This window comes from Muntiacus reevesi, chromosome 2 (genome assembly GCF_963930625.1).
Source record: "Muntiacus reevesi chromosome 2, mMunRee1.1, whole genome shotgun sequence".
In the NCBI taxonomy this organism is placed as follows: Eukaryota; Metazoa; Chordata; class Mammalia; order Artiodactyla; family Cervidae; genus Muntiacus; species Muntiacus reevesi.
The window spans coordinates 70,972,447-70,995,858 of NC_089250.1; the positions used below are offsets into that span (position 1 = coordinate 70,972,447).

The window sequence follows — 23,412 nt, forward strand, 5'->3', positions numbered from 1 at the left end:
TTGTGAGCAGAGCCACTGCGGTTTCCTGGGCCTTGGTTCCCGGCAGACACAGGCGCCTGGGAGTGCATTTATTTGGGTTTGGGGAGGAAGGTAACTGGGGGCAGGGAGCCACAGAAAACAGTCAACGGTGCGGAACCAGCCCACACACCTCCTGAGCAGGGCAGTGGATTTTTAAAGGGGAGCTTTTTTTTTTTTTAAGTAAAATAAAACACATAACTGCTTAGGGGAAAAAGTGCACCTTTTCCCCATCTCATGAAGCTTTTAAGAATGTCTTCCAGGGGATTCCCCTGCTGTCCAGTGGTAAAAACTGGGCGCTTCCAATGCCCAGGGCGCGGGTTTGATCCTTGATCAAGGAACTAAGAGACGACATGCCTCAGAGCATGGCCAAAAAAAATGTTTTTTAGATAAATTGTCTTCCAGCTGTTAAAATGATAGGTTGGAAGACCTGTTCTATTTGGCCAAAAAAAAAAAAAGGTGAGAGGCAGTACACTTAACTATGCCACGTGAAGATGAACGGGCGGCGTGTGGCAGAGTTTGCTGTGCTGTATGGCTCTGCGCTCGTGTGGTTATTTCTTTGTTGTTGTTTTTGCTTTCTTCATTGATTTCCCCTGGAGATGCGTGTGCTCATTGTAAATAACTGAACAATTTGAAGATGTATGCAGAGAAAGTTTATAATCTCTCCTCTCCTCCTGCTCCCCATTTCCATCCTTCTGAGATAACCAGGGTAGTTAGTTTGGTGTACATCCTTCCATACCTTTCGCCGAGCTCCCGTGTAGATGGATATTTTGTGTATGTATGTGGTTATTGTGTTTTGTCAGAAGTGGGGTTGTACTTTGTTATTTTACCATTTATTTTTCCCACTAAATAATACATCCTGGGTGGGTACAGATCCAGTTCACGCTTAAATAACTTCAGGGCTGTAGATCTAGAGGTACCACAATATATTCAACCAGTTCTCCTTTGGCAGATACTCGAGTTACTACCATTTTTTCTTATTAAAAATCTTGTTGCATTAAATATCTTCATGTACATATCTTTCTTCACTGGTGCTTTTACTTTTATAGATTATATTTTCAAAAAGAGTATTGCTGGGTTAAAAGGTATTCATACTTGATATCTTGATTGATAATATAATCCTACTTTACAAAGAGTTCTAATAGTTTACATTCTCCTAGGCCATATGTGAGCACTTCCATTTCCCTAAATCTTTACCAGCATTAGGAACTCTCTCTTCTGTCCATCTCTCTCTCCATCTCTCTTGTTTTATTTGTGACCAAGCTGATGGGGAAATGACATCTTACTTTTGTATATTCTTTAGTGAGATTGTGATTGTTGCATGTTAAGTGATCTTTTCATTTTCCTCGTCTGTGAATTTCCTTTGCCCATTTTCCTATGAATTGTTTGCCTTTTCTCAAGCACATGTAGGAGCTCTTAATGTGTTTATGTATTAAAGATCCCAAATGTGTTGCAAATATTTTTCCTAATCTATTATTTATTAATTTGTTTCTGTATTGCTCTTCATAGTACCTGAATTTCTTGCCTTGTTTAGGAATAATTTCCCCACCTCAAAGTTACATAAATATTTTAATAAATGTTTTTCTAATACTTATATGGCTTTCATTAATTTAATCCTGAACCTTTAATCCCTTTGGAATTTATGTTTGTGCATAGTGAGGAGTAATGATCAGGCTTTGTTCTACATAGGCCAGCAGCATTTATTAAATACGCCATCTTTTCTGTTTTGTATTGAAACCCATCTTTGTCATTAATAAGTTCCTTTATGGTATGTTTCTGAATTTGGTATTCTAGCCCACAACTTATTTTGTCTATTCTTCTGTTAAATCTGTATCTTTTTATTATTATGTATTTATAGTAACTTTTTAAAATTTTAAGACAAATCCTCTATTTACCTTTCATAATTTTCTTTAGTCCTTGGCTAATTTTCTTGAATACTTACTTTGGTCACCTCATGCGAAGAGTTGACTCATTGGAAAAGACTCTAACGCTGGGACGGATTGGGTGCAGGAGGAGAAGGGGACAACAGAGGATGAGATGGCTGGATGGCATCACCGAGTCAATGCACATGGGTTTGGGTAGACTTCGGGAGTTGGTGATGGACAGGGAGGCCTGGCGTGCTGCAATTCATGGGGTCGCAAAGAGTTGGACACGACTGAGCCACTGAACTGAACTGAACTGATTCCATATGAACTCTAAAGTAATTTTTTTCATTCCCCCATCCAAGAAACCTATTGGTATTCTTATTGGAATTTAATTAAGATTATATAGTAATTTGGTAAGGATGGCATTTTGGGATAATTAGACTTTTCTACCCAGGAGCATACTAACTGGTTTGGACTCTTGTGTTCTATTTCTGTATTTTGTTGTTTTTAAAATTTCAGTATACATAATGGATGAGTTATCTAAAATAAAATAGCATTTCTTTGTCCTGAATAATCAAGGACCTTGGAATATTTATCTCTGATTTCGGTTCCATCTTACATGTTATCATTGTCAAATACTGTCAAGTTTGTTTTTATCTCCTCATTTAGCTTTGTTTCACTCAGTCGGTACTTGTTTAAATGTACCCTGTAACTCAGTGTTACTCATTGCTCACTGTTGATCCTAAAATCACACTGATACTCTGTATTGGAGAATGTTTTGGAGTCTGTCAATGGTAAACTTGCTTAGTCTTAGTCCAAAAATGTCTTTTGCCCTTCCTCTTGATACTTTAGCATTTAAATAGCGTGTATAATGACTATGAAAGATGTGTGTACCTCTAATGAAAGTTTTCAGCTGCAACAGAAACAGTTCGTGTAAAAATTGAAAGCCTTTCATTCCTCTCCCCTCGGTTTCTGAGTCCCAGGGGGAGCTGCTGTTTTTGGTTTGCTGTTTGCCTTTTTCTAATATAGATACAAAAAGTGTGTATATACACAAATGCTGTACTTTTTTTCTAAGAATAAACAATCATGTTCATTTTTAACTAAACAGACAATAGTATATACAATTTTACACTTTTTTAAACACCAGAGTATGTACATTTTCCCATGTCAGTACAACAAAATCTCCCCTGTTCTTTATAATGGCTGTATAGTTCCTCCCTGCGTTGATATCATAATTTAACTCTTTTTCCTAGTAACTTAAGTTCTTTCCTCTTTTTTTTCTTTTTTTTACTTTTACACAATATGTTTTACTGGACTTTTTTTTTAAACTTATGTGAACCTGTTTATAGGATAAATTTTCAGATGTTTGAGTGAGCCAAAGGATGTACACAGTTAATAGATTGATAGATATTGTTAACTTGTATTCGTAAAAGATTGCTTCAGTTTACAGCCCTAGGGGATGTCTGGCTCTAATTTTTGTTTTTCTTCTGGTTCCTTAGAATTTCCACATTGATTAGTCAACAGTGGAAAATCTGAAGAGATGCGAGCAGGAAAAAGAAACTAAACCAGGTGGGTAGTCCCATTGTTCGTACCACTCTGCTGTAGCATCACGAGTGTTTGCCTGAACACTTTTACTTCCGTTTGAAGAAGGAAAAGGAATTGGCTCCAAATGAAATCAGAGAGGACTCGGTGTCCCATGAGGGAAAGGCAGGATGGCCCTTTTCAGAAGTTACATAAAATCGCGCTGTAGTTTCAGTCATGACTCCATTTACACTGTTTCTCTGATGCTATAGAGAATCAGAAAGACAATTTACCTCGGTGGCTTACAAGAGAATGGGTTTCTTCAACCATCTACTTAAGCAGATGGAATCATACACAGGAGTTATTAGCAAATCTGGATGTGATGCCAACTTCCCCATCCACCAATTGTTTGTTGTAAAAGTATTTTCATAAAGACCAGGGCACATGATGGGGATTTTAATACTGTGGTACAGAAGCAAAAGCAGGCAAAACCAAGCCCAAAGAAACAAGTACAGCCCAGTGATCTGATGAGGAGAGATGGTGCAGGTCCCTTCCAGCTGGAAGAAGAATGCAGTTCATAGATCCTCTGCCTGGAAGTATGGCTGCCTTGGGTCAGTGTTTGTATCTTTATGGTATCTAAACATTTTTTAACAGCCTCTGATCCATGGTCCACCCACCTCCCTTGCCCCCAACTTTTCTACCCCTTTCCAGCTCCATCTTCTTGTATTTGGGCAGAATCTTCATTTTTTATTTCACTGTCCAAGTCCTAGTAGTCCTGGGAGTTTGGGGGATTTCCAGCTCCTTCGATTTCCCTCTCATGGCCCGGCCTGCCTCTAGCACCGCTCCTAAGATTCCTCTTCTGTTGGCAGAGAAAGGATCTTATCTGGCAGGCAGCTGCCCTGGGTCTGAAACTCCCCAGCTGCTTATCAGCAAGGCATTTGGGCCTTGCCCTGTAGCAGCTTCCCAAGCCACCAGGCTTGTGTCCTGTTCTGACTCAATGACGCCGGGAAGCCCCTGGATGCAGATGTTTGCAGTGACTTGGATGCGGCAGTCAGCTCCCAGGACTGTTTATCTGGCCAAGGTCAGAGGGCCTTCTGTTCCAGTTGCTCTGGGAGCACTGGGACCTAGCCACTGAACCTTGAGGATGCTAGGGTTATGTGAGGTTTAGAGCCAACGTATTTAAACAGGCTTCTTCTGGAATTCAAGATTTTCCTGTAAACATGGGTACAGTTTTGTATGTATACACACACACACTCTCCTAGGCTAAATATCTATAGCTTTCTTCGGATTCTCAGATGTGTCTGTGACCTCTGAATGTTAAGAATCAGTGGTCTAGAGAGGGGCTTCCCTGGTGGCTCAGTGGTAAAGAATCCACCTGCTCATGCAGGAGACGTGGGTTCAATCCCTGATTTGGGAAGATCCCCTGGAGAAGGAAGTGGCAATCCACTGCAGTATTCTTGCCCGGGAAATCCCATGGACAGAGGGACCTGGCGGGCTCCAGTGCCTGGGGCTGCAAAGAGTCGGATACGACTTAGCGACTGAGCACACACGTATGGTCAAGAGAGAGCCCCAAGTGTTTCGGGGTCCCAGGTCTCCTTAGGCACGAGCCTTCCTTATGCCAGGATATCTTGGGCGACCTCATCTAGGTTTTTCTGTTTAGGGATGAACTGGGACAAACTAGCCAATATCGCTGGAGCTTAAAGCCATCTGATGGCATGTCCCAAAGTCTAATCACAAAATTGCACCCCAGCCCCTGTTTACCTCACTGAGCACACTTTGGGGGTTTTCTGGTTTCTGAGTCTATGGCTCAGAGGGGCTTGACAGCAGTGGGAACAGTGCTCTTTCTGTATGCTCAGGCATGTTCAACTCTTTGCAGCCCTGTGGACTGGAGCCCTCCAGGCTCTTCTGTCCATGGGATTTTCCAGGCAAGAATACTGGAGTGGGTTGCCATTTCCTCCTCCAGGGGAACTTCCCAACCCAGGGATTGAACCTGAGTCTCCTGCATCTCCTTCCTGAGCCACCAGGCTTGTGTCCTGTTCTGGCTCAGTGCCACTGGGAAGCCCCTGGACGCAGATGAATCTGCAGGCAAGTTCTTTACCGCTGAGGCACCTGGGAAGCCAGCCAGTGGGAACAGTGTTGATGGATAGCTGAATTTCAGTCTGGCTTACCACCACCAGGAACAGCATCCAGTGCTTTGTACACCCTATCTTATTTGATCATCACAACTTCCCATGTAGGTTGAAGCTCTTATTTTACGTGTGGAAAAACTGAAGCACAGAAAAATCTTGTAATTCACCAGGGGTCACACAGTCAGTAAGTGGTACATGACCCAAGTACATGAGCTTAACCACCAAGCTTTATGGTGAAAGTAAATTCACCGATTTTAGAAAAAAACAGTGCGCTGTGCAGGGTAGGTCAAACCACTCTGTATCTTATAATACTGAGAAGATTGCCACATTATACAAGATACTAAAAACTATGCACACAGCACTGATCTTAAATCATTAAGAAAAGGTTAGTGGGTAATACACTAATGCATTAGTGCAGTGCCTGAGAAGAGTCTCTCTCCATTTTAATTCAGATATGGATTTTTTTTTTTTGGTACAACTTTACTGAGATATAATTCACATGCCACACAGTTCACCCATTTAAAGTATATACAATTCATTGGCCTACAGTATAATTCAGAGTTGGCTATCTGTCGCCATGATCATTTTAGAACCTTTTCATTCCCCCCAGAAGAAGCCCCACATCCTGAACTCATCACTCTCCCAAGTCCCCCCAGCCTCCCCAGTCCCAGGCAACCACCAGTCTGCTTTCTGTCTCCACAGAAGGTTCTGATGCTTAAAAGAGTAACAGTGTGGGAATCTTGGTGATCTGGAGTGAGTCATTCCCTGAGGAATAATTAGACAAATGAAATTTGACTCTAATGTATTTTATAAATGGTTTTATTAGCTAAAGAAGCTATGAACCTATCTTTGATATGCCCAAATTTAGGACTGACAAGAGACAAGTTTCTCTGAGTCATTTCCACTTCTCGACATCACCTGTCGAGTGGGCTTTTCTCAGCGAGCAGCTGTAAGACGATGACGGTCTCCAGTGGCATCAGAACCAGCGGCGGTTCGGCCATGGGATCTCTTTCCTGTCACCGGAGTCCCCGGCTCGCTTTCTCTCTCTGCCTGGCTCTAGCTGTCGAAATGAAGGGGCCCTCCGCTTGTTGCCCATCACTCTGAGATTCAGGGCAGGACCTTGTCAGGCGCGTGGAGGTTGCGTGCGTACCACACACGCTCTCCTGGACTCTTTCAGGTTGGCAGATCCACTGTGTGTCTCTCCTGCCTCACTCGTTCCTTCCGAAAGCATTTCCTGGGTGCCGTGCACACGCCTCATCCCGGTCAGTACAGCGCTTGGCCTTCCTGGGCCCTGGGGGACGGGGTCATTGCGCTGAGACCAGCCAGAGGGGCAGGGAGTTTGGTGACAGAACAGTCCTCTGTTAAGGATGAGACAGACGCCGTGTCCACCCCCTCGATACAGAGCCGTCCCCAGAATGCACCATCCTAGAGAAGGCGCTCGGAATCGGGGTGGAGGAAACCCAGGTTCAAGGCCTGATTCGGTCAGTAACTGGTCGGAGGACCTCAGGGGACTCACACGACTTCTGCGAGCCACGGGCTGTCCATTGTGAGGGTTCAGTAACACCAGGCCTCCCAAGGTAGCTTCAGTCCCAGTGCTGGGAAGAGTGCGTACTCCGTAGGTGTTGAAGGGGTTCCTGAAGGAGAGAAGGAGCATCCTGTGATTCTCAGAGCTGGAGCAGAGCCCTCGCAGGTCAGGTGACTAGCTGGAAAGAGGGTCTCAAGGAAGACCAAGGGGCACCTCCTTCCCCTTCTCCAGGAACCTCAGTCCTTCCTGCCGTTTCAGCCCCTTTCAGCTCACCTGTCCTTAACTCTGGCGTGCTCTGCTTCCCCGAACCAAAGGGAACCACCACCTTTGAGGCCTTGGGCCTAGGAGCCAGGCACCTGGGCGTGCAGGGCAGGGTGGGTTCCCATACATCCTTGCTGTGTGTAAAAGGGGCCTAATTGTACAGGGCTACCGAGAAGCACTTGTTAACCGTACCCGACGCATAGCACGTATACCCTGTAAATAGTACCATTTTTAGTTTATTATTCCCTTTGTTATTTGTTGGGTCAGGGACCAGGGCTCGGGTGGTTGTTTTCATCACTGGCTTGAGAGTGCACATGTTCATTGCTTATTTTGTTTGTTCATTAGTGTGTTCTTATGGATGCATTTACTGAGCATCTTCCATGCGTCACACACTGTGCTATGTGGTGGGGATAGTGACCAGAAGGGATGCCTGTCCTCCTGGAGCCAGTGGGGAAGGCAGATATGGGACAGGTGGGCACATATGGGCAGATATGGGACACCTGGGACAGCAAAGCAGGAAGCCCTTATCTTCTGCTGGGTCAGGGAAGGGGGTCACTGGGCCCTGGGGGCTGGCCGTCCCCTAAAGACCCTGCGCCTGGAGGTAGGGGGCTGAGGGCTGGGGTACTGAACCGAGGGACTGGAATCTTGTGCAGACTCTGGGCCAAAGGCACAGGAGAGCCTGCTGTTGAGTCACTGTTGTGTCTGACTCTGTGCAGCCCCACGGGCTGATGCACGCCAGTCTTCCCTGTCCGGAGCCTGCTCAAACTCATGTCCATCGAGTCAGTGGTGCCATCCAACCATCTCATCCTCTGTGGCCCCCTTCTCCTCCTGTCCTCAATCTTGCCCAGCATCAGGGTCTTTTCCTGTGTCTCTGCTCAGGTCACTGGAGAAAGAAATGGCAAGCCACTCCAGTGTTCTTGCCTGGAGAATCCCAGGGACAGGGGAGCCTGGCGGGCTGCCGTCTGCGGGGTCACACAGAGTCGGACACGACTGAAGCAACTTAGCAGCAGCAGCAGCAGCAGCAGCTGCTCAGGTCGGATGGCCCCTGGCTTGGAGACACATGACTCTGCCAGGTCCTCTTGTTGCCTCGGTCCGCTCCTGTGTTGTGCTGTGTGGATTCTGAGCTCTGCTTCTCTCCAGAGGCAGGAGGAATGGAACGAGAACCTTGTCTCTCCTTTAGCTGAAGACCGGAGGCCCCCCGCCACCCCAGCTGGCCCTGCTTTTGGGTCAATAGTGTCTGTGCCTGTGAGGGGTGTGTGATGAGACGCCCTCAGGCCTAACTCCCCGTCCGCTCGGGGTATGGGGGTGTGGGGAGGGGACTCTGAGAACTGGCGTGGAAGGGAGCATTAAAGCATTCGTCTGGGAATGGCCCTGAAAGGGTGAAGTCAAAATCGGAGCAAAACTCCGGGTCAGCTCTTATCCTCCAAGGCCCTGCAAGGCCCCAGCCACCCTGAGCCTTCTCTCTCCCCCACTCGCTGCGCACCAGCCCCGCGGCCTCCTTGTCCTCTTGCTGGGCACCAGGGGGGCCCCACCTCTTGCACACTGTTCCCTCTGCCTGGCACACTTACCTGGGTATCCCCCCCAAGGCTCTGCACCCACGTCCCTCTCCCAGAGGGGCTCCCCGTCTACTCTGAGAGAACCCCCCGCCCCTTGCCCTCTTGCAGTTTTCTCTGAGGCACTGGTGCCCCTGATGCTTGTTCTGTTTGCTCGTGAGTATGAGTCACTCCGACAGAGCATGAGCTTCCTGAGGGCAGAGACTGTTCTATTCCTTGCTGAATCCTGGGTGCCCAGTGAGCAGTAAATATAAAGGAGTGGAGGGGGTTATTTCTTTAAAGTTAGTGCCTGTGTGTAAGTGGCTGGTTTCTGAGCCCACTCTGCCTTGTACATCTTATTGTTACAGCTCCTAGCAACCAAGCTTTTCAAAGACTCTTAAAGTTTTAAGAGATTCCTGTACAGAATCAGTCCCTAAAGTCTCTCCTCTCTCATCACGTGTGTGGGCCATGACACCTTCCATCACGAACAGAGGCTGATATTGGCAGTGGTCATCAGCGACAACACACATACTGCATCCGCCTCTGGATCATTGTCAGATTCCCCAGGGGAGGCAGAAGGGATAGTTTGAAGCTGTGGTTCACCAGTGATTTTGGAATTCTGGTATGTGCGCCCCTGCCCCTTATCCCTGGTTAAGAATTACAGTGTTTGAGTCAGCCTCCCTAAGTAGACCTTGACTGTCCCTCCAGGGCCTCTGGTGTCTCACTGCTTTTGTATCTGTGGCACCTGGTCCCAAGCCTGGCACACACTGACTGATCAGTAATATTTTGTTACATGAATAGATGAATGAATTCATATTATAGAGATTATATCTTGCTTTTTTCATTCTCCACCATGGCTTTGGGGCATGTTTTCTGTAGACTTTTAGAGGTACTGTAGAGGGACCCCTAGCTGGAAGTCACATTAGAACTCACCCTGTTTATCCACTGCCACATAATACTCCACTGCCAATATTCAGTGGTTTAAAACGACAGCAGTGACGTGTTACCTTCCATGCTTTTTCCTGTGGGTCAGGAATTTGGGAACCGCCCAGCTGGACAGTTCTGGCTTGAACCTCCCATGCAGTTGCAGGTGGTGGCTGGCGTCGGAGCCTCGAGGAGCCGGCTTGGGGCCGCCTACTGTATCTCCCTCCACAGCCACCCCAGACCTTTCCATATGACTGGTTTCGGCTTCCCCAAAACGTGGCAGCCTCAGATTTCCTACACGCAGCTCAAAGCTCCCAAGACAAGTGTCCCAAGAGAGAGCCAGATGGCAGCTGTGAGACTTTTTCTGACCCCATCGTGGAAGTCACACGTCATCACTTCACTTGTACTCTGTTAGTTAGAGGCAAGTCACAACAGCCAGCTCATTTACAAGGATACAAATTACACTCCACCTCTTGACAAGAGAAATGTCAAAGAACTTGTAGATGTGTTTCAAAAACACCACAGGGATGCCCAGCTTACCCCTTCCTTCTACACTTGAGACCCCCGAGGTTGGAGAAACAAGAACCTTGCCCAGAGGCATCCATCCTGGCACTGGCAGAGCTGGAGCTCAGTCCAGCCCCTGGAGCTCTGACCAGCCTGTTGGGAAGTGATCTCACTTCACCTTCCGGTCCTCCTTCCACGTTCCAGCTGGGACTGCTGGCCTCTGGGAACCAGATTGTTTTAGCAGAGCCCTCACCAAGTATAGATAATGTGCAAACCACAGGAGACCCAGGGAGACTCAGTCTCCAAGCAGTAATATTGTTGGGCTATATTCTGCTTCTTTCCCAAGGCTCCGTAGAAGCACAGACTCCCGTGGACTGAAGAGCTTGTATCACCATCCCTAAATCCCAACCCCAGCCCTCCATGAAGTGCTGACACAGCCTAGCCATAGGGGGAGACACAGTGGCAGAGTGGGCGAGGGTTTTTTAAATGTGTACCCCCAATACTTGTTCACCAAAGTTAGATGACAAAAATTAGAATTTGTTGTGGCAGAGTTCAAAGAATCAATTCAACGTCACTGAATAGGTTTGTAAGATTTTACATTTACAGTCAAACATTCTCAACAGATTTTGCTTAAGCCTGGGTAAAGCGCATCTGGGCATATGCTTTCGCCAGCATTGTAAAATAGTTTCCTAGGACTTCATTGCTTTCTTGTCCTCCCTTCAGAAATGCCTTGTTATGAGGTGGGGGGTAGAGGAGAAAAAAGGGGAGAAAGGGAAGTAGACGGTTTTCAATGAATCCTTACTGCCTGCCAGGCCTGATGCTAACTCATCTCTGTGCTTCCTGTCCCAATAGTACAGGCTCCCTCCTCCTCCACACTCAGAGGATGGTGTGACCTTGGGCAAGTACCTAGCCTCTCAGTACCTCAGCTTCCTCCTGTGTAGGACAGAAGTAATAATGCCTCCTACCCCAGAGAGTTGCTGTCAGATTAAGAGAGATGCCTGTAAGATGCTTAGCAGTGTGGCAGGCAGGCAGGACTTCGTAAGCCGGCTCTGATTATTCCCTACGAGCTCCCTTCCAGGCAGTTGGCACACCCCCATTTTACAGAAGAGGATTCTGTGGCCATGAGGTGCGCGGCTCCAGGGACAGCAGCTGAGCGACCCCAGGCCCTCGCCGAGTCACCGTATCGCGCAGGATTCCAGGTGTTCAGCCCACACGCAGCTGGGTGAGCAGGGGAACTCACGGCCTGCAGGGCCCGTGTCAGGGTCCCGGAGCAGGAGCGCCTAAAAAGGCAGGGTCGGGAATCCATTTAAGGGGCTCTGTAAAAGGAAAAGTGACAGAGAACGTTCCAGGCAGAGCACGCTGTCTCATGAAGGCCCTGAAGTCCGGAAGAGCTAGTATGAGGAATTAAAGACCCGAATGGGCTGCGAAGAAGGTGGAAACGAGACAAACGCTCACAGAAGAAGGCGGGGCCGGGTCAGTGCGGGATGTCAGGGGCTGGTGTAGAGAGCTTGGACTTGGCCAGATGTGAAAAGCTAGAGCATCCAAGGCCGGATGAAGCGGGGAACCCCGGGACCCAGTGTCTGGGGCGCGTACCTTGCCCTGGCGCTCCTGGCGAGCGCAGACCACGGGTGCAGGGCAAGCGGGGAGCAGCGAGGTGGTGCGGCGATGCCGCCGCTAGGGGCGCACGTGAGCAGTGATGGAGAGCGGGAGGTGGACGGGAGAGGGCGCCCATTCAGGCTCAGTTCTGCAAGTAGGACCGGGAGTGAAGAAGGAAAATACTCCGTTCCCCTGGGATGGCCCCAGGTTTCCAGCTTGAGCAGCCTCGACATCTGGTTCCGTCACTGACCTGGGGGGTGGCTGGGGGGAGCAGGCTTGTGACCGGACACGTGAAGTTGGAAATGCTGGTGAGACGTTCAGGGGAAGGGCGGAGTAGGCGGTTAGACTGCCCGTTCTAGAGCTCTGAAGAGAGGCCTGGCGAGCCATCCACGCGGACTCTTAGGGGCAGAAGGGGGCCTGGTGCTAGGGTGGCGGCCTCTCACGTGGAGGTCCCTGACAGAGAGGCGCCTGCACGGACCAGGTTAAGAAGTGGCCCGTGAGGCTGGAGGGAGGCCCAGAGGGTGTGGGGTCTGCAGGCCCCCCGCGGAGAGTGGCCTGAGGAGAAGGGCATCGTGGAGACCTCGTGTGAGTCAGCACCGGCCCCCTTCCCTCCCAAAGCAGGTCTCTCCACCGCCTGCCCCCGGGATGCGTGGCTTGGGGCCCCTGGATGCGGAGGCCAAGGCCCTGCCCAGCTGCCTCCAAAGGATGCCTCCCTGGGGGCATCAGGTGATGCCCTGGTAGGAGGGTTCCTCTCTGGAGACTCCGCCCTGGGTGTGTCCCTCAGGGACTAGGTAGAGCTCGGGGCTGGTCCCCAGCAGACCGAGGTGCGTTCCCAGAACCACTGCCCTGCCCTTTCCCAGGTTCTGGGAATGCACTCAGTCTGGGGCACTGGCCTTTTTTTTTTTTGCCTGCCTCAGTGCTTCTCTGGGTCTGGCTTCTCATCACAGAGAAAAGCCGCTTCCTCTGAATTTGAGGAATGACAGCCCGGCAGGCCCTGGTATTTCCATCAGGTTTCCATAGCCCTTGCTTTCCCTCAGAGGAGCCTTAGAAAGCATGTTCCCCACCCCTGGGGAGGCCTGTCCCAGGGGACTAAGTCCCACTGTCTGCTCCGTGTCCACTGCAGAAGGGTCTACTTTCTTATTGGTACGGTCTCTGCAAATACTTAATTTTTTAAAAAGAAAAAAAACAGGAAATGACCTTTCTGGTATATTTGGAAAACAATTTGGCGCTGTCATGGAATCTGCCTGAGTTATGAGGACTAATAGCTGCAGACTTGGAACAGACTGTGTAGCTCTTGGCAAAGGCTGGGGCCTCTTCAGTTTACAGAGCTGGGGGGAGAATGACAACCAAAGGGAGAAGACGGCTTCCCGTTGGGAAACCAGACAGCACCAGCGCGGGCACCTGTGAGCGCGCAGCCTCTGGCCCCAGGCCGCCAAGGGTCTAGGAAGCTGAGCCCAAAGCCTCTTCCTTTTCAGGGCCAAACGCTTCACCCTGAGGAAGGCCCCCAAACCTCCCAAAGATGTGGAGGAGCAGAAGAGCGTCAGGCATGAGCACTGCTCAGGGCTCAAGCTGAGATAGAAGAAGGTAGATCGCTTATTCCCAGACTGGCTGTTGACTCTGCCTAAATCGCCCTCTCTCTGGCTTTCCTGTGGACCTCACTGCAGGATCACATCCTTAAGGAGGCCTTCCCTGACCATACAGTGTTGAACTGAACCACCCCCACACAGAGAAACCTGTTCTCTTCCTCCACAACACTTACCACAGTCCCTGATGATAGATTTGTTTATTTGTTAATGCCCCTCTCTCTTTTATTAATTAAAGTATAGTTGAGTTACAGTGTTTCAGGTGTATAGCAGAGCGATTCAGTCTCATATATATATATATAGATATAGATATAGATATCTTCAATCTCATGTATATATATACGCACACACATATATATTCTTTTTCAGATTCTTTCCCATTATAGGATATTACAGGATACTGAATATAGTTCCTTGTCTAATATAGTAGGTCCTTGCTGGTTATCTATCATATGTATAGTATAGTATGTACCTGTTAATTCCAAATTCCAAATTTATTCCTCCCTCCCCTTCTCCCTTTGGAAACCCTAAGTCTGTTTTCTATGTCTGTGAGTGTCTGTGAGTCTATTTCTGCCTTATCAATGAGTTTATTTGTACCATTAGTTTAGATTCACATTTAAGTGATATCATATTGTATGTCTTTCTCTGCCTGACTTACGTCACTTAGTGTGATAATCTCTAGGTCCATCCATTTTGCTGCAAATGGCATTACTTCATTCTTTCTTATGACTGAGAAATACTCCATTATATATGTGTGTGTGTACAGGTATACACACACACCACATCTTCATCTGCTGAGGGACGTGTAGGTTGCTTCCATGTCTCGCCTGTTGTAAATAGTGCTGCTCTGAACTTTAGGGTGCTTGTATCTTTCCAAGTTAGAAGTTTCTCCAGATACATGTCCAGGAGTCACATGGCAACTCCGTACTATTCTCCAGGCTGTATCAATTTACATTCACACCCACAGAGTAGGAGGCTTCCCTTTCCTCCACACCCTCTCCATTGTTTGTTATTTGTAGGCTTTTTGATGATGGCCATTCTGACCGACATGAGGTGACATCTCATTGTAGCTTTGATTTCCGGTGCCTTTTCTGTTATCACATTGTAAATATCTTTTTCCTCCAATACATACCCCATACCTGGCGTAGTGCCTGGCATATAAAAAGTACTCAGTAAACACTGAATGAATAAGTGAATGAAATTTCAGGACTGGACGACATTTAGGGACCATATTTCAACCTGATTATTCTGATGGAGGGAGAGGAAGCTGGGAGAGAGGGAAGGTCCCAGGGGTCTGGGAGCGGTGGCGGGTGGTCACCCTGCTGTGAGGAGACTGAGCCAGACCTCTGGCCCCTGTTATAAGGCAAAGCTGCAGAGTCTTTGCTCTGCTCTGGAATCTAGACCGTCTTCTATTATTCACTCACTTATGAAATATTCATTGGGCTTCACCTCTGTGCTAGGTCTATCAGATGCAGCAGTCCACATGTCAGCCAGGGCGTCACTTTTGTGGAATTTAATTCACTCAGCGCCGTGAAGCACAAAAGCAGGAAGTGTGAGTTTTGGCTTCTGTGCATCATTAAACACAGAGTGAAAACAAAGAAGCTGAAAGAAAGCATCAGTAGGACAGTTTTACTGATAAGTCACCCAGTGAGAATGGACCGTAGTAATGACTTATTGTGAGCCTCTTCCCTTGCATGCATCTAATCAGACTCTTTTTGAGCACACTGTCCCATTGACTTCACAACAGTCCCCTAAGCAGAAGGTGTTACTGTTATCCCTGTGTGGCTGAGGAGGACACTGGGGTCCTGAGAAATGGAGGCAGTTGTCCAAGGTCTCTGAGCTCATAAACAGGGACGCGGGCTGCACACTGGCTCCTAGCAACCACACACCCTCGAGAGATGGGTCGTATCACTGGGCACCACGACCCCCAGGTGTGCAGCAAGGCATGAGAGAAAGAGCTCTGGACTAGGAGGTCAGATGGCTGGATCAAGAACTTTGGGTGAGTCACTTTCCCTTTCTGAACCTCACTTTCCCCCAGCTATTAATGAGAGATTTGTCTCTGTGAGCTCAGGGAGCCGTTTCAATTTGATGATTCCACAAGATGTTTTGAGACAAGTGGGAAAAATTAAGGTAGATTCCCTACCTCATACCTCATAGCAAATAAACTCGAGCTCAATCAAAGATTTAAATATGAAAAATAAAGCCACAAAAGTACAAGAAATAAGCAAGAGAGAATTCTTCACTAATCTTGGAGTAGGGAAGACATTTCTAAGTATGATCCAGAACCCAAAAACCATGCAGTAAAATATGGATCAGTTTGACTACATGAATAGGAAAAAAAAAAAGTGTGCACGCAGAGAAATAGAATCAGGGAACAAAAACCAAAAAATACTTGTAATGCTTCTTAATGTAAAAGACTGATTGTCTCAATATATAAAGAACTCCCACAAATCAGTGGGTGGGAATGCTACCATCTAATAGAAAAGTGGGCAAAAGGATTTGAGTATAGTTCAAAGAAAAGGAAATACACATGGAAAGATGCTGCGTTTTACCCCCAGGAGCAGTGCAAGCTGATATGGCCAGGGACTGTTCTCACATGTCAGCTTGCTGACTTACTGGCTCAAGGGTATGAGAAAAGTTGAAGTTTCTTGGTGTATCATGTCAGGTCACTCCTCATAGAGTTTCTGGCGTTAATGCTGTCGTTAACAGAGTCTGAGAATGACCGCTTGCAGATGCAGCTTCCAACTCTGAGGATGGTTGCTCATATTTCCCCATTTGCTGTTGACTTTTAAGAGCAGAGAATGAAGGGAAAATATACAAATATTGCAGAAAAATGAAAATAGTGTGTTCCCTAGACCTATCCCTGCGGAGGTGGAAGCGGGGAGGCAGCCGGAGCACGCTGGTGGTGGTTGGCGTCGTCCAGGATCGGCCTTTGAGCTAGGCACACTTCCCTCTCTGAACCAGGGAGGTTGGCCTCCTGCTCTGGGCAGCTTGTAAGGTCAGCTGGGCAAGGGCAGGAGCCAAAGCCCCAGGGTGCCAGTTCGAGCAGGACGCTGGCCTTTCCGATGGAGCCTGTAACTCCATCCGTCCCACAGTGTCAGATGCTGGAGACCCTGGACAGGAACATCAGCACAGCCGTCCACGGCCAACAGAGGCCTTTCCCACTGATTCCCACAGGCGGGGAAAGAGGGCTGGAGAGGAGATAGAGCGATGGACAGACTCAGATTTAATCTGACAAGTGTTTCCTGAGCACCTACTGTTTGCCAGGCCCTGGGCGAGAAGCTGAAGACGGAGCAGCCAGAGCATGTGGTTCAGCTGCTGGGGTTGGCCTTTTGGCCTGGCCTGGTGAAAACCCAGACAGAAATACCGGTTCTCGTGGAGCCCACATCCTAGTTGGGGGAAAAGCCCTGAGGAGCCGGGGCTTGGGAGCTGGTGTGGCCTGCCCAGGTCTCCCTCCCTCTGGCAGGTAGGGGTCCTGCCACCTGAAACAGACCTTCCCAGGTCGTGGTGATAAACCCAACTCACAGACCTCAGAGGCTGCTGTGGAAATTTAGTAAGCGAGGCACAGGAAACATGATGACTTGATTACTGTTGCTTTTACTATTGTGGTTAGACCTATCATTATAAATTTTATTCTGTTATTACTGTTATTGCCACAGGCCACTCCCCAGTTCTGAAGCTTTGAGCAGTTTCCCCAGAGGGAGAGTGTAGGAGTGAACCTTCCGTGACCTACGGAAGAACCATCTCTGGCAGATTCAGAGTCTGGAGTTGGTTTTTTTTTTTTTGGCCAAGAAGCAGCCAGCAACACAACAGGGCAACTTCTTTCTTTCAAGGCAGCTTAGAAAAGTTGGCTTGGTGCGCCCCCTGCTGGAGCTGCGGGGATTGCCTTGGAATTCTGGCCCAGCCTTCATTCTGTTTTGCAGACCTGGAGGCCCAGAGGGGGCAATCTTGCTCAAGGTCTGACAGCAGAACAGGTCATGTGTCTTTTTACTCTTCCTACTGCGGGATGCCTCCCTGTCTCCTCCTCATTCATTCTCCAGGTGTCTCTTCTCAGCCTGGGGTTGTGCGGAGATGTGGGTGTAGCCCTCCATACTGGCCAGTCCCTCTTCTTCCTTTCTCTCTCTCTCTCTCTCTCTCTCTCTCTCACACACACACACACACACACACACACACACACACACACCACTTACTGAGCCCCACCCTGGCCGCTTTCCGGGAGCTTCCTGCCAATGTCGGTTACTTTCTGAAAACATTGCACAATAACTTGGGCTTATTCAAACTCCTTCCGTTATAAAAAATTTAGTCTTAGGTGTGGAAGTTCCTCTTCGTCACAAAGTACCACATTCGGCAAGGTGTTTTTCTTGTATCTCTCTGTTCTCCACAGAAACTGGGTTATCTTTCTTTCTTTTCTTTCTTTTTTTTTAAATTGAAGTGTGGTTGATGTACAATATTTTGTTAATTATTTCTATACAGCAGAGTGATTCAGTTATACATACACACGCACATATACATTGTTTTTTATATTCTTTTCCATTATGGTTAATCACAGGATATTGAATATAGTTCTCTGTGCTTTACAGTGGGATCTGGTTTACCCATTCTATGTATAAAAGCTTGTATCTGCCAACCCCAGCCTCCCACTCTGTCCCTCCCAGCCCCCTCCCCCTGGCAACCACTGCTCTGTTCTCTGTTTCTGCTTCTGTTTTGTAGGTAGGTTCATTTGTGTCATATTTTAGATTCTGCATATAAGTGATACCATACATCGTATTTGCCTTTCTGACTCACTTCAGTTACTGTGATCATCTCTGGTTGCATCCATGTTGCTGCAAATGGCATTATGTCATTCATTTTTATGGGTGAGCAGTATTCCATTGTGAGTATGTACCACACCTTTATCCGTTCACCTGTCAATGGACATGTAGTTTGTCTCCAACATCTTGACTGTTGTGAGTGGTGCTGCTATGAACATAGGAATTCATGCATCTTTTTGAATTGGAGTTTTGTCTGGATATATGCCTAGGAGCGGGATTGCTGGATCATATCAGTTTTCTGAGGAACCTCCATGCTGTTTTCCACAGTGGCTGAACCAAGTTACATTCCCACCAACAGTGTAGGAGGGTTTCTTTTTCTCCATACCCTCTGTGAGGTGGTACCTCGTAGTTCTGATTTGCATTTCTCTAATAATTAGTGATTTTGAGCATCTTTTCACGTGTCTATTGGCCCTCTGCATGTCTTCTTTGGGGAAATGTTGGTGTAGGTCTTCTGCCCATTTTTTGATTGGGTTGTTTTTCTTTTGGTGGTGTTGAGTTGTATGAGCTGAAACTGAGTTTTCTTTAAGGTGTTGCAATCTGCATTTTTCTCTTTTTTAATATTTTTTTTTGAGGTGGACCATTTTTAAAGTCTTGGTTGAATTTGTTACAATATTGTTTCTGTTGTATATTTTGGCTTGTTGGCCGTGAGGCATGTGGGAATCTTAGCTCCCGGACCAGGGGTCTAACCCACACCCCGTGCTTCAGAAGGCTGAGTCTTAACCCCTGGACCACCAGGAACGTCCCTGAATTTTTCAGCTAATAGTTTATCTCTGACACTTTGCCATCAGTATGTGTCCACCCAGTATAGGTTATTTTTTGAATACTCTATAATTCATGCAATGCCTAGCCTTTTCAGGGACATTTGGGAGCTCCCCTGTCACTGACCGTGTACAGTAAACGTCCTCACACTATGAAGAGCGTTGGCATTTGCCTTCATATGTCTGGAACTGGGATTTGCTGGGCCCATCTCAGCTAGAGTACTGTGAACTCCTATGGTCAGGCCAGTGTCTTAGACCCCACCCCCACCCCCGCTTCCTAACTCAGGGTCTGCCCAGTGGCCAGAATCCCTGTGGTGACTGTGTGATTTGATTGCCTTCAGAAAATCATCGGTGCTCAAAGGGAGATACTTCTATTGCCTTAGCAGATTAACCTTTTAAAAAATATATAATAACAGTATCCGTTCTTGACAAGGGTGCAGATAAATGGACAGTCTTACAGGCTGCTGGTAGGAATATAAATAGGAACAGAACTGAACTTATGAGTTTTATTTACTCATCTTTTTCGGTTATTATAAATACCATTATGTCATTCAGGAAGGCAAATATGTCAAAATATTGTGTCTTAAACATTATTTCACCCTTCCCTTTAGCTTAGCAATTCTACTTCTAGGAATGTACTCTAAAGAAATAGCTAGACATAGGCTGAAATATTTACATAAAGACCTAGTGCTGCCTATTTGTTGTTGTTTAGTTGATAAGTTGTTTCTGACTCTTTGCAACCGCATGGACTGGAGCCCGCCAAGCTCCTCTGTCCATGGGATTCTCCAGGCAAGAACAGTGGAGTGGGTTACCATGCCCTTCTCCAGAGGATCTTCCCGACCCAGGGATCAAACCTGGGTCTCCTGTGTTGCAGTCAGACGCTTTACTATCTGAGCCACCAGGGTTGTGTTCATGTCTAGGGGACTCTTCAAATATATTATGATATACCCAAGCACGTGTGCAAAAATCATCTATAGAGAACCTTCAGGACATGCTTTAGGGAGTTTCAAACAGTAAACTATAAAAGACAGCATACTATAGTATGATCTCCAGGTCTTTTTTCATGTGCATGTGGTTCTTTATATATGTGGCTCTCCTCTCTCTCAGCTGTAAAATCAACCAGCAGGGCTGTTGACCACCATCTCTGTAACCGTCTCTGTAACAACAGGGCTTCTCTGCTGGCTCAGACAGTAAAGAATCCACCTGCAATGTAGGAGACCCAGGTTCAGTTCTGGGGTTGGGAAGATCCCCTGAAGAAGGGAATGATTGTCCACTCCAGTATTCTTGCTGGAGGATCCCATGGACAGAGGAGCCTGGCGGGCTCCAGTCCATGGGGTCACAAAGAGTCTGACATGACTGAGCCACTACCTCTTTCACTTTGACTGTGGTAATAAAGCCTAATTACCCGTCTTTCTTCCCCGCCCACCCGGCGTTTCACAAGCCATCCTCTGTCCACCTGCATTGTTCACATCAGAAACATCAGCCACACGTCAAGTCCTGGTGATTGATCCACCAGATCACATCTAGAATCTGTCTGACCATCACCACCTCCTTCCTTCACCCACCATCTTTCTCATACCGTAACTGGCCCCCTTTGGGGCCTGCTCACTCCAGGGGCCAGAGTCATCTTTGGAAATGCTGATCTGATCGTCCTGAGGGAGCAGCTGCAGATGCGAACAGACCCCTGCCCAGCTCAGCGGTGTCCTGGGCGTCTCAGTGCCATGGCCCTTGCATTTCTAACACCCACCATGCCTTCCCTCCGCAGAGCCTTTGCACGTGCTCTTCCCTGCAATCCCAGACTCCTCCTCTACCTGTCCTGCCTGGAATCTCAGCTAAAATATCACCTCCTGTCCCCCAGCCTTGGTCAGGCCCTGGTTGTTCCTCTGGCACCCTGCTTTCTCCCTGCAAGCCCCGAGCACCGTGGCTATTACTTAGGTGTTAGAACTTAATTACCCTAAATGACCCAACAGACTGTAAGCTCCCTGAGGGCAGGGACTGGGGCTGACTTCTTCATTGCTGCATCTGTGGCCCCTGGCCAGTGCCTGGTACACGGTGTTGATAAACGTGTAGCGGGTTATCATGAACTTTAGAGAAAAAGAAAGATGTCCTTTAAAATGGTAGTGGTAGCTGGGGGTATAAAATTATCCATGACTTAGTTTGTTCTTTGCGGTTTCCTGTTTTTTCTGTTTTATGGTCCATGAGCAAGGCAGCAGTTATCATTTTGTCAGAAGCCGCCAGTGCTGGGTCTTCTCTGCAGGGTACGCCTGGGCTCACCTCTGCCCCCCTGCCCTTGCCTCCGCAGGCCTGAAGAGCGATGCGACAGGCATGATGGAGGTCGAGTCCTCCTACTCGGACTTCATCTCCTGTGACCGGACGGGCCGCCGGAACGCGGTCCCTGACATCCAGGGAGACTCCGAGGCCGTGAGCGTGCGGAAGCTGGCTGGCGACATGGGCGAGCTGGCCCTCGAGGGCGCAGGTCGGAACCCACGGGCACACTTGGGTTCGAGCACCCGGAGCAGGGACCCTCTCCTGGGCTCCAGGGCCGGCCTCTTAAGTCCCAGGCTGCCCCCTCTTTCTCAGAGAAGAAACTGCCTTTAAATCGGGCCCCTAGCCCAGGGTCAGTGGCGGAGGGCAGCCAGTCCCCAGGCGTGAGGGTGCCAGCGTCTCAGGCCATCCTCATGCCCTCTGGCCAGGCATCCCAGCGCTTCCCTTGCCCCTCAGGCTCCCTGCCTGTCCACAGGCCCCGTCGGTTCCCGTCCGCCATCCCTCCCGGTCCCTCTGCTCCTCTCTGTCCCCACGGCCACCACCGGGCTCAGGCCGCTCCCAGCAGCACAGCAGTCTCTGCCCGGGCCTCCCTGGCCGCCCTCACCGCAGCCTTCCTCCCAGACAGCTACCAGCAGGATTCATCTATAGCCTCCGTCCCACCGTGCTTCTTCCAGTTCATCCCCCAGCCCCCTTCATCTCCCAGTTTCCTCCGCTAGAACGTCCTTCACCCAGTCCTGGCTGCCCCAGGAGCCTCCCCCTCCATCCTCACACCGTCCTATCCATCTGTGGTCAGCCCTCCCTCGTCCTGCGGCCCGATCTCCCCAGGCTCTGGAGCCTCCCCGGGTCTGAATCTGCTCTCCTCCAGCCTCCGGACCCATCTTTCTCCCCTGTGCCTCTGATCCAGCCGAGGAAGGGACTTCCGTTTCTTGAAAGTCCCCAGTGGGCCTCCGTGCACTCTCCCTGTCTGGTCCTTCCTGGCCTCCCCATGCCAGTCTGGCTGTTCCTCTTTGTTCTATAGCCCAGACTGCTCTGCTGAGAAGTCTCCTCTGACTTCATCGCCCTCCCAGACGGGGGAGGCACCTTCTCTGGCCACCTCCACGATCCCACAGAGCCCAGAGATCCTCTGGGATCCACGTCCTGACCGCTTGGGCCTGGCAGTATTTGGTTCATATCAGGGGTGCCTGGTTGGTGGCTGTTCGCTGCCCAGCACATCCAGCTGCCACGCCGGGCCTGCGGCCAGGGGACTGGCTGCCAGGCCTCTGCGTCTGCCTGCTGGACTCTTTTCTGCCTCCCTCGACCTCAGTGTAGCGGCTCATCCACCCACCCAGGTCCTCTACTGCCTGCTCCCACCCGCATCCGATTTGAAATCCCTGAGGTTATCTGGGCGTCTTGGCATCTGTCTGCCCAGGTGACTGACTGCTAAGAAGGGGACCTGAGGAAGGAGTACTGCTAGCTGCAAGTCAGCGAAGCCCTCCTGGTGGAGAGCAGGCTACAGTGAGTGGCCAAGGAACCTTCTAGTAGCCCTGCAATGAGCAGCTTCCCCTGCAAGTCTTACAAGGCGTGCTCAGTCCAGCAGACTCACTAGGTTACAGAGGTTACAGGTGCTGAAGGCCCCAGAGCATCTGCTTGCTTAAATCTCCTGGGAGACAGATGCCCAGCCCGGGTGAGGGAGGAGGAACCAAGGTTTTCACCTGTCCTTGAAGGCCTGGCCTCCAGGCTTCCCCAGGTCACCTGTGTGTTAAGGCTCCTCAAGCCCTTTGTATGCTAACCTTTGTCTGCTCCGGTATTTCCTTCTGTGGGGAGCACCAGTGTTTCCTTACTTGGCCAAATAATGAGACATAAACAACCAAGCAGGACCTGAAGGAATACGAATGCACCGCCTGGCAGTATGTGACTGGAAATTTTCCAAATCGTACTCTGAAACTGGCCCCGAGGGAGTCCGTTCCAGGGGGGGTAGGGGGCCTTCTCTCTGGGCCAGAAGAGAGCTGGGACCTGCAGAGGGGAAGCCTTACCCCTGGGCAAGCTGTCCCCAGGGGCCAGGCGACTGCAGAGGGCGGAGGGCCGGAGGTGTCGTCATCCTCACTTCCTGGATCAGGAATTAGAGGCTCAGAGAGGTTAACTAT

At 48.9% G+C, this 23,412-nt stretch overlaps 1 protein-coding gene across 2 annotated transcripts in view; it reads left to right on the forward strand.

Annotated features, from left to right (window-relative positions):
- Window positions 1–23,412, forward strand: part of PKIG (cAMP-dependent protein kinase inhibitor gamma) — a 77,225-nt gene that overhangs the window by 51,551 nt on the left and 2,262 nt on the right. For both annotated transcript variants that reach the window (XM_065922058.1, XM_065922057.1), the window contains exons 2-3: window positions 3,380–3,449; window positions 21,327–21,500. In XM_065922058.1, coding sequence (XP_065778130.1) covers window positions 21,350–21,500 — 151 coding nt within the window. In that variant the 5' untranslated portion in view covers window positions 3,380–3,449; window positions 21,327–21,349. The remainder of the gene's footprint in view (window positions 1–3,379; window positions 3,450–21,326; window positions 21,501–23,412) is intronic.